This window comes from Gekko japonicus, unplaced genomic scaffold (genome assembly GCF_001447785.1).
Source record: "Gekko japonicus isolate JY-2015 unplaced genomic scaffold, Gekko_japonicus_V1.1 scaffold5547, whole genome shotgun sequence".
NCBI classification, from domain to species: Eukaryota; Metazoa; Chordata; class Lepidosauria; order Squamata; family Gekkonidae; genus Gekko; species Gekko japonicus.
This window is the reverse complement of record NW_015167701.1, coordinates 5,560-16,794: the sequence shown is the minus strand read 5'-3', so window position 1 is coordinate 16,794 and position 11,235 is coordinate 5,560. Positions and strand designations below refer to the sequence as shown.

At 49.8% G+C, this 11,235-nt stretch overlaps 1 protein-coding gene across 1 annotated transcript in view; it reads right to left on the bottom strand.

Annotated features, from left to right (window-relative positions):
- LOC107112937 (integrin beta-3-like) overlaps window positions 1-11,235 on the bottom strand; it is a gene marked incomplete at its 5' end in the record, with an annotated part of 26,406 nt that overhangs the window by 10,503 nt on the left and 4,668 nt on the right. The window contains 2 exons of the mRNA XM_015414148.1: window positions 1,050-1,150; window positions 3,710-3,938. Of these exons, the coding sequence (XP_015269634.1) occupies window positions 1,050-1,150; window positions 3,710-3,938 (330 nt within the window). The remainder of the gene's footprint in view (window positions 1-1,049; window positions 1,151-3,709; window positions 3,939-11,235) is intronic.

Below are 11,235 nucleotides of genomic sequence, written 5' to 3'. Positions count from 1 at the left end.
AGAAGCTGAAAATGCAGAAGACCGGCTCACCACCATCAAACTCGACCTGGCTGCTACGACCAACAGACCCGCCGCTGTCGGTGCCTCTAAACCCAAGACTCAACGCCTGTCGGAATCGGCAAGGGAACTACGGATGAAGATGGGGCTCTGTCTCAAGTGCGGGGAGAAGGGGCATTTCGCTGTGGATTGTGGCAGCCGTCAAGTCAAAGACAAGCCGCCTACCCCTAGCCCGAAGACACCGCTGTCGGGGAAGAAGGGGATGGCTAAACCGCGTTTCTCCAAAGCTCTGCAGGCAGCCCAAGGTTCGGAGGGAAACGAACCGGCTGCTGCCGAGTCCGAAGAAGAGCTGGTGGCTGAAACGGCGGAAAACGACCTCTGTGACCTCTGTGTACATATCCTTTCCCTGTTACACCCGGCTTGGTTTCTATCATCCTGCTCCTGCTTTGGAATGCTTAAGATAACTGCTGGAGGTTGTGTGGGGGAGAAGATGCTGTAATGCTTGCCTATTGATTTTCCCATGAGTACTGCACCTGTGTTTTGTCTGATGTCCTGCCTGGTTCCCACGTACTGGGCGCGCAACCGTTTCATTAGCCCGCCAGCGGGAAAGCAATTCATTGGATCTGTATCTATTTGAAGTTCCTTTATTATGCTTGACCTAACTGTGTATCCCCAGTTCTAACAAAGAACGTGTTTGAGTATGTCTTCAACGCTTTGAAATAAATTACAGGTTTGAATCCAGTCAGGAAGCACATGGGCCACTTGCCACCTCTCTGGCGAGCCGACCTCGTGGTTTGTTGTGCGAGGATAGATGGAGGAGAGAAGAGCCGACATGCTGAGCATTCTGGGAGGAAGAGTGAGATAGAATAGTGTGGCGGATGCTCACCCACACACAGGTTTGAATCCAGTCAGGAAGCACATGGGCCACTTGCCACCTCTCTGGCGAGCCGACCTCGCGGTTTGTTGTGCGAGGATAGATGGAGGAGAGAAGAGCCGACATGCTGGGCATTCTGGGAGGAAGAGTGAGACAGAACAGTGTGGCGGATGCTCACCCAGCTCCTGCACCGACTCGATTTCATCCCGGCAGTTTCGGCTACAGGTGTCTTGCTCCATCAGGGTCCCCCTCTCAAACTTCTTGCACTCCACACACTCCCTGCACAGGAGGAAGAAACAGGCGATGTCAGGGTAGGAAAGCAGTGGCTGTCCCCGGGCCCATCCTTGCCAATCCCATCCCAGGCCGGCAGCATCGATATCGTGGAGTGTCCAGCCAGAAGAAGAAGAGGAGGAGGAGGAGGAGGAGGAGGAGGAGATTGGATTTATACCCTGCCCTTCACTCGGAGTCTCAGAGCGGCTTACAAACTCCTCTCCCTTCCCCACAACAGACACCCTGTGAGGTGGGTGGAGCTGAGAGGGCTCTTTTGAGGACTGCCCTTTCAAGAACAGCTCTTGTAAGAACTATGGCTTATTTATTTTATTTATTTATTAATTAGATTTATACCCCGTCCTCCCCAACGGGCTCAGGGTGGCTTACAACAGAGGCAAATGCCATAACAAACAGTTAAAACAACATAAAACAATCATTAAACAGTATAAAACAATCATTAAGTAAAGTGCGGTGCTCTTGATGTTAAATTTTCTTAATCCAAGATTAGTTCCATTTGCCCAAGGTCCTCCAGCAGCTGCAAGTGGAGGAGTGGGGAATCAAACCCGGTTCTCCCAGATTAGAGTCCGTGCAGTTAACCACAACACCAAACTGGCTCTCAAGTCTTGCAGCAGTCCTGGGCTCAGTTCTTCTACCACCCCTGAGCTGCCTGACCTACAAGTATGTCCCTTCACTTCGTCCAGACAGGTACCCTGCCAGGAACACGCTGCAGGTCTCGGGTTTGGGCATCCCTTCCAAAGTCTCCGCAGGAGGGACAGGCTATTTTCTTCTGATGAAAGTACCTGACAAAAGGAGTTTGGACTCGAACGCTTATCGCTTGGACACCTCGTTCGTCTCGAAGGTGCTGCTGGCCTTGAATCTTGCTCTATTGTCTTTCGATTTGCTAGACGGGTTTTTCTGTTCATTTTGTCTCCCTGCCTTGCCCCATCCTTTGGAGCTCTCCGTTGAGGCTCCAGGTTCATCCAGGCTCTTCACCAGCCCTGCCAGGCATCTGTGCCTACCAGGTACCATGAAGGCCTGCCCAGCAGGGCTATTTTTGGAGTTAAAACAACATAAAACAATCATTAAACAGTATAAAACAATCATTAAGTAAAGTGCGGTGCTCTTGATGTTAAATTTTCTTAATCCAAGATTAGTTCCATTTGCCCAAGGTCCTCCAGCAGCTGCAAGTGGAGGAGTGGGGAATCAAACCCGGTTCTCCCAGATTAGAGTCCGTGCAGTTAACCACAACACCAAACTGGCTCTCAAGTCTTGCAGCAGTCCTGGGCTCAGTTCTTCTACCACCCCTGAGCTGCCTGACCTACAAGTATGTCCCTTCACTTCGTCCAGACAGGTACCCTGCCAGGAACACGCTGCAGGTCTCGGGTTTGGGCATCCCTTCCAAAGTCTCCGCAGGAGGGACAGGCTATTTTCTTCTGATGAAAGTACCTGACAAAAGGAGTTTGGACTCGAACGCTTATCGCTTGGACACCTCGTTCGTCTCGAAGGTGCTGCTGGCCTTGAATCTTGCTCTATTGTCTTTCGATTTGCTAGACGGGTTTTTCTGTTCATTTTGTCTCCCTGCCTTGCCCCATCCTTTGGAGCTCTCCGTTGAGGCTCCAGGTTCATCCAGGCTCTTCACCAGCCCTGCCAGGCATCTCTTCCAGCCTCATTCTGTTGCAGAAGGAGGAAGAAGCAGGAGGGTAAGTTGGCGTCCTCCCCCTCTGCCTGGCCGAGGCCACTCCACGTGGCCTCCGCAAGGACTCCCAGCCCCATCCAGGAGCTTCCCCGAGGTAGCTGTGTTAGTCTGTTGCTGCAAAATAGTCCAAGAGTTCAAATAGCACCTTTAAGACTAACCTTTAAGACTAAGACTGAGTGGTGGGTGTGGCCTTATGACACACTTCCGGTGATGTCAGGGGGTGTGGCCTTATGACACACTTTCGGTAATGTCAAGGGGTGTGGCATATGCTAATGAGTTATGCTAATGAGTTCCCCTAGCTCTTTTTCTACGAAACGGCCCCTGACTAGAGGGAACAAAACATTTGGACACCCCCCCTCAAAGAAACAGGAACTCTCAAGTGATGAAAATGAGAATGCAGAAAAGCCCAGTGAGGTGTAGTCTGATAGGGAGATAAGACAGTGGAACCAAACTGGAAGGGGAGAATGGGATTTCGTCTGTTTCCTGACACCATAAAGGCTGAGGAAGCAGCAATGGCCAGCTAGAGGGTGTCAGGAACTCAGAGGGTGGAGCCAGGGTGCTAAGGGGTGGCATTTTGCAGATCGGAGAGTGTAGCAGGGCCAATGGTGAGACCGGTAGGGTTGCCAGCTCGAGGTTGGGAAATTCCTGGAGAATTGGGGGTGGAGCCTGTGGACAGCAGGATGTGGGGAGGGGGGGGACCTCAGTGGGGTATAATACCATAGAGTCACCCTCCAGAGCAGCCATTTTCTCCAGCAGAACTGACATTTGTCATATGGAAATCAGTTGTAATTCTGGGAGATCTCCTGGCCCCCCGGAAGCTGGCAGCCCTACCTGGCAGCGGTGGGTTTGGAAGTGGCTCGTCCCTTACTCACCTCTTGATGGTGCAGGCATCGGGGCAGGTGGGGCACTTCTCACAGGTGTCTCCGTAAGAGCCAGGCTGGGTGCAGATGCACTTCCCACAGGCACAGTAGCCCCGCCCGAGTCCACTGCAGATCATCCCATTGCTGGACAGGCAGGTGTCGGTCCGGGTGGTGCAATTGCAGTAGGTCCCCTTCCAGTCCGGGTCGCAGACACAGTCCCCGCAAACGCACTTCCCGTGACCTGGAAGCGAAACCGCAGCGTGAACGGGAGCGAGAGCTCAAATATATATATTATTTTTTGGGGGGGGGGATTCGTTTAATAATCAATAGTGAAATCGTACAACAATTCCATAGTCAAGAAAGCTGAGGCAGAAAGATAAACAAATACATATCAATATTGTGCAACGAACGTGACATCAAACATTAGCCAAGCTAAACATTATACAACAAAGTGTTGAGAAACAAGAATGTTACGAGCAGTGAAAATTGCTAATATTGAAGCAATCCTAGTGGAAGAAATACAGAATTTTAGGATATTTTATTGTATCAACAGTCGTACATTCCGGTGTTTACCTTAAGAACTAAAAATAAGACTTCTATATTGGTTTTTTTATCACTACAAAAAACTACAACAGAAAAAAGGGAGGGGGAGACTACACATACGGGAGAAAGTAAAGTACCCACTACTATCTAAAAAACCCAAGAGGAGATCCTCCACTAGCTTTTATACATCCAGTCTTTTCATCTTTTTTTCTTTTTATGAACTGTGTCAAACTTTTAAAACTTTTTACCCTCCCAGTTTACATTTAACTGCCCAATAACAGTGCCCCCAATCATCCCCAAGAACCAAAGTTCTCAAAGGCACAATTCAGAGTCCTTCAGCCTTTGCTTCTTCTTCTCTCTTCTCTTCCGCAACTTGTAGGGACTTTTCGGGGTTGCTGCCCCCTGCTCAGACAGAGTCCTCGCCAGATGAACCAGTTTCCAGCTCCGATATGGTGGTTTTCTACATGCGGACTATCTTGGGTGGTTTCTCCGTGGCTGTTGTGGCTGACAAGTGGCTATGGGGGCTGCCCTTTGAGGGGTTTTCCAGCATTTCCCATGGCCCAGTCCCCTAAGGCAGCCATCACACCCACCCCACCACCACCCTAGACAATATATTTTTTTAAAGCACCCAGCAGCAGGGAGAACAGGAGCAACGGCAACCGGCGACCAGCGTATGAAAAACGGTGCCAAAGCCGGCAGAACCCAGGGTTGCCACCAAGGCTCCCTCTAAGCTGTGGAGTCCTGTGAGCAAAAATCCTACTTCCTGAGCTACCGGCATTAAAGTTGTGAGTGAGCGATTTGGCTACCGCATAAATTAGTTTGCTCTGGAGCCGTCCATTCCTGAGCTAAGACAAAAATGTGTGAGCCGGAGGCTAAAAGGCTGTGAGCTAGCTCTCACTAACTCAGCTTAGAGGGAACACTGGCTGCCACCCCTCCACTGGCAACCCCCAGGAGCTTTGTGGATGGAGTCCGGAGAAGGGGAGCTTTATACCATAGGATGGCATCACAGACATGCATACTTCAAGCCGCTTGCATGCTGTAGGGTTGCCAAGTCCATTTTAGTCCCCAGCGGGGGACTTTGGGGGACGTTCCCGGAGGGGCGGAGCATCCCCGACATGATGACGTCCCGTTGGGGACGCCCCCCGCTCTCCCCCCCCCCCGCGCGCCCAATGGGCGCACATAAAGTAGCCAGCAGCCGGCATTTCCCCTTTAAGAGAAGCTGCGTTTCCCTTTTAAGAACGAAGCTGGCTTTTCCCTGCAAGCTTGTGGAGTTCGCGCGTGGGATGAAACACGGGTTGCACACCCTTAAAGGGAGGGAGATGGGTGGCTGTGGGTGTTGGGGGTGGGGAGAACCCCCCCCAAAAACGGGGACCCCTGCCAAATCGGGGGGGGGGGTTGGCAACCCTAGCATGCTGTGATGTCACTTCCGGCTGCTCCACCAGGAGTGATGCCACACTGTTTCTGCCAGTGGGCAGCCATGGCAACATTTGCAGGACCAGGGAAATCTGGACTTCCCCATCCACAGGCTAGCCATTTCATCTTAGCTATGATCTTTCTGAAAAGATCAAATTAAACCTCCACATCCAGAGGCACTGAGGCCTCGGCCTCCATGCCCTCTTGCTGGCCCTCCAGAGGAACTGGGCTGGCCCCTGTGTGAGACAGGATGCTGGACTAGGTAGACCACTGGTCTGATCCAGCAGGGCTCTTCTGATGTTCTAATGAAGGCCTCGGCCTCCATGCCCTCTTGCTGGCCCTCCAGAGGAACTGGGCTGGCCCCTGTGTGAGACAGGATGCTGGACTAGGTAGACCACTGGTCTGATCCAGCAGGGCTCTTCTGATGTTCTAATGAAGGCCTCGGCCTCCATGCCCTCTTGCTGGCCCTCCAGAGGAACTGGGCTGGCCCCTGTGTGAGACAGGATGCTGGACTAGGTAGACCACTGGTCTGATCCAGCAGGGCTCTTCTGATGTTCTAATGAAGGCCTCGGCCTCCATGCCCTCTTGCTGGCCCTCCAGAGGAACTGGGCTGGCCCCTGTGTGAGACAGGATGCTGGACTAGGTAGACCACTGGTCTGATCCAGCAGGGCTCTTCTGATAGTCTTAAAGTAAATCAGGTTTTGGAAAGATCACCAGAAAGATGAGGGAAATCTGGGAGGTGCATGGATGCACCTGATGCTGTGGGGAAGCAAGGGAACCTGTTTCCCAATGGCATTCAAGCTGGGTCAAACAGGATGAGGAAAACCCCACTTTTCTTGTCAGCCCTTCATTTAGAAGAAGAGAAGAGTCTCAGAGCAGCTTACAAACTACTTTCCCTTCCCCTCCCCACAACAGACACCCTAAGAGAGCTCTCCCGAGAACTGCCCTTGAGAGAACAGCTCTGAAAGAACTTTATAACTGGCCCAAGGTCACACAAGCAGCTGCATGTGGAGAAGTGGGGAATCAAACCCGGTTCTCCCAGATTCGAGTCCACGCTCCTGACCCCGACACCAAACTGGCTCTATCTGTCGCCATCTAACCTGTCTTGTAAGTTCAGTGCTGCGAGAATAAAACAGGACGGCCACTGTGCAGCCCTTCTGTCTAAGCTGGGAAGGGCAAGGTACAGAAGGACGCCCTCTAAATACGTTGCTGCATGCCAGGGTCCGTCCCTGCATATAAATTGCCCATCAGCTAGTTCAGCTAGTAAACGATTGATGCAGCCGAGGCATTAATACGAGAACAGAAATGCTGCAAGGTCAGAGGCCCCAAGCACTCGTGCATATTCTGCCTGAGGCGTCTGCCTCCACTTCTGCCCACGCAAGTCCTGGTCAGAGGGCAGCCACAGTCCACCTCTGCAGGGGAAGAATAAATAGGAAGACGGGTTAATAAGAAATTCCAGTGAATGGCAGAGAGGGAGGAGGAGGAGGAGGAGGAGAAGGCAGCTGCTTGTGTATGTGTGCATGGAGGGGGGGAATCGCTGATGATGATGGGGAGAAAGGACATGCTAGGGAACAGGTTGTGGGTTTGTCATATACATCAGAAATAATTACTGCCATGGAATGAACCAGGAGACAGCAAATTAGTTGACGGGGGTGCAGGGAGAAAGGACGGGCAGTGCAGAAACAGATCTGGAACAGCGACGGGGGGTGGGGGGGAGAGAAACCTCCGCATTTCAAATTCGCACGCCAAGATTCACCTAATGAGATCAGGCTGGCATAACTCCCAAGTGGCCGTGCTCTTGCGTTTCGCACAGGAGGCGGCTCCAGTTTGGAGTGGTGGTTAAGTGTGCGGACTCTAATCTGGGAGAACCGGGTTTGATTCCCCACTCCTCCACTTGCACCTGCTGATGTGACCTTGGGTCAGTCACAATCTCTGGCACAGCTGTCCTTGAAAAAAGCAGTTTCTGTCAGAGCTCTCTCAGCCCCACCCGCCTCCCAGGGTGTCTGTTGTGGGGAGGGGAAGGGAGAGGAGTTTGTAAGCCGCTCTGAGACTCCGAGTGAAGGGCGGGGTATAAATCCAACCTCTTCTTCTTCTTCCCCAGAAATTTCATGGCTGAAGCCTTTTTCGACTACTTAGTTTCTATTCCTAAGATACAAGGGTTTGCCCTCTGCCATTTTAGAAGCCAGATATAATAAAATCATGCGAAGGGAATGTCTTTGTAGAAAGGGAGAAGAAAGTTTAGAACATGGGGTTTTTTTATTGTCGATCATACCAGCACAATAGAGAAATATTGCTAAATCCCATTATTAAATCACATCCAGGGCGTGGTAGGGGGACTCTCCTCTCAATTATATTGGCAGATAAAAATCGGAATATAACTCGTATGGTGGCTAAATTTGGTTGGTTAGCCTATTGTATTAGGTGAGAGTCGAGGGATCATAATTAATTGGTTAAATTGATTTTATCTGATAGGTAATGGAATTTGTAAATACCTTTAATGTTTCAACATTCTAACATACATTGTCACATAAGAGATATTTTACTATTGTTCTGATTGCTGCTATATTATCTGTATTCGCTGCATTGTGGTCTTTGACCACACTAACTATTACAGTTACAGGAAATTCATTTTTTACTCATAGGGTTTCCAGGTCCTTCCTGGCCACTGGTGGGAGGGGGGGTAAGGGGTTGCCAGATCCAGGTTGGGAAACTGGGTCTGGGAATTTGGGGGTGGAGCCTGGGGAGGACAGGGACCTCAGTGGGGTACAAGGCCATAGAGTACGCCCTCCAAAGCAGCTGATTTTCTCCAGCAGAACTGAACCCTGTAGTCTGCAGCAATGCTCCCTCTAAGCTGTGGAGTCTTGTGAGCACAAGTTCTACTTTGTGAGCTTAAAGTTGTGAGCGAGGCATTTGGCTACTGCATAAATCAGTTTGCTCTGGAGCCCTCCTTACTGAGCTGAGACAAAAATGTGTGAGCTGGAGGCTAAAAAACCGTGAGCTAGCTCACACTAACTCAGCTTAGAGGGGACGCTGGTCTGCAGATGAGCCATAATTCCAGGGAGTCCCCAGGACCCACCTGGAGGTTGGCATCCCTTGGTAGTGTTACAGGAGCAGGGCCAATTACAAACAAGGGGCAACTTTCTTCAGCATTCGCATTTCCCATTCTGGATTTTGCAGCATGTGTTTGCAAGGAATCTGGCTGAGATTTTAGGGAATCTGTGCTGTATCATCAAGAAGGGAAAGGGAGGTGTTGCTCCACGATACCACGTCTGCTTGGTCACCTGATTCAGTGGTTGATCGAGGACCCTCTGGCAGAGGCTGGCAGTGCCACCCTAAGCAGAATTGCATCCTTGCCTTCAGGCGGGCAGCCGTGACCCTCTGAAGCGGCAGAACAAAGTCGCATGCAAAATACCCAGAATTGGTCTTAAAGTTGCCTCTGGACTCAAACTTTACCCTTGACTGCAGTGGGCTTAGAAAGGTGTAACTCTGCTTAGGAACGTCCAGTGTCCCGTTTGTCCCTCATGCCCAAGAATGGAACTGGAAAAGTAATAGAGTTCAGTGCTTTTCTAAAGGGATCACAAACCCTGAGTTACACAACAAAAGGCCTGCTTGCTTTATAGCTGTGTGGTAAACACTTTGAATGTTGCACAATTGCACGGTTAAATATGACTTTCCTCCAGAGCCCCCTCTAGAACAGAGGCCTGGGGTGCATTCACTTCCTAATTCCCTCCCATATCCAAACCACATAAACCTTATTCTTCCTTTTCTCTCTCCCCACTTTCACTAAACTTATTCCCACAAGAAGTGTTCCTCTAAGCTGAGTTAGTGTGAGCTAGCTCACAGTTTTTTAGCCTCCGGCTCACACATTTTTGTCTTAGCTCAGGAAGGAGGGCTCCAGAGCAAACTAATTTGTGCAGCAGCCAAATCGCTCGCTCACAGCTCTAATGCCAGCAGCTCACAAAGTAGAATGTTTGCTCACAAGACTCCACAGCTTAGAGGGAGCATTGCCCACAAGACTGCTTTGCTTGAAGAGGCAAGAGTTCTCGAGTGAAGAAAGCAGAAGCAAGATTGTGTTATGTCTCTAGCTATATTAAAAGCCATGTTAAGCCTGAGAGCAAATACGGATTGTAAACTATAACAATACTATTGGCTAATGTGTGAATGTACCCCATCAGAGTACAGAGAAATGTCCAGGAGGGAACTGATCTGATTGGATGTTATCTTTGCAATGCCATTGGTCCTTAACTATTCTAGGGCGTGGCTACACCAGCCCGGGATAGTTTAAAAGGAGCCCTGCGCCACTGTTTGTTGTTCTTCACTGTTCCTGTTTGAAACCAATAAAGCTGATTCACTGTACTTATGCGACGGCATTGAGTCAATACTTAACAGATTGCTTAGGAAGGAGGGTCACCCCTATGTTTTTCGAACCAAGTGTGATCACAGAGTGGGCATTTTAGAAACTTAGTGGAATATTATACATTTATATCCTACCCTTATTCATCCAAAAAGCTCAAGGTCTTTAAAATAAGGTGACCAGATGTCTTCTTTTAAGGGACATGTCCTTTGTGGTGTCGTGATTAAGTGCACGGACTCTAATCTGGGAGAACCGGGTTTGACTTCCCACTCCTCTACTTGCACCTGGCTGGATGACCTTGGGCAAGCCATAGTTCTGATAAGAGCTGTCCTTGAAAAAGAGCAGTTTCTGTCAGAGCTCTCTCAGCCCTGCCTACCTCACAGGGTGTCTGTGGTGGGGAGGGGAAGGGAAAGGAGTTTGTAAGCCGCTCTGAGACACCTTTGGGTAGTGAAGGGCGGGGTATAAATCCAATCTCTTCTCTTCTTCTTCTTTTTTTTATGTCTGTCCTCTTTTAGGCTCTTTAAAAAAAAAAACCGATGAAAATGTCCTCTTTGTTGTTGGGAGGCTAAGCCTATTTTGCCCCACAGTCCCCCAGTGGGGAGGAGCTTCTGTTTGGCCACCAGCACCTCTTACTAGTGCGCATTTTGAATACGGCTTCCTATTCCGTCATTGTGCATCAGGATTTTCTTAGGTCTGCGGGCTACTTTGCTCCGTGTCATTGACTCCTTTTCTCCCCACAACAATGGCATGTTCCCCATGGCCGGGAACTGCAGGGGTCCTGTACATTCCTGGTGTTTGCTGTTAATTCGTTAGCTGTTAAATCACTTGTTAAATCAAGCGATATATTCTGATTCAGACTTAGTGTAAAAAGGTTTCCCGTGCAAGCACAAAAGCTGGCCGTTGTCAGTAGAATGCTTGCTCCACACTCAGTTGCTATGGCAATTCGGGATTTAAATGAAATATTCCGCTTAGGTGTTTCCACAGATGACAGCAACCATGGGTCGCAAAAACTGTTGTGACAGTTTCATGGCATGAAATCAAAATTAACATAGCTGATTACCACGCCAAATTAAAAATCGGAAATGATAGCGTACTGTGTTACACCAGCATTGAAAGACTCCTTACAAAGTGTGTTGCAGTCCCTGGTGACAACACAGGCACTAATTTTGGAGGAGTCAATTGCTCTGGAACCAAAAATGTCTTCCATGCCTTGAAGCATGAGGGAAAG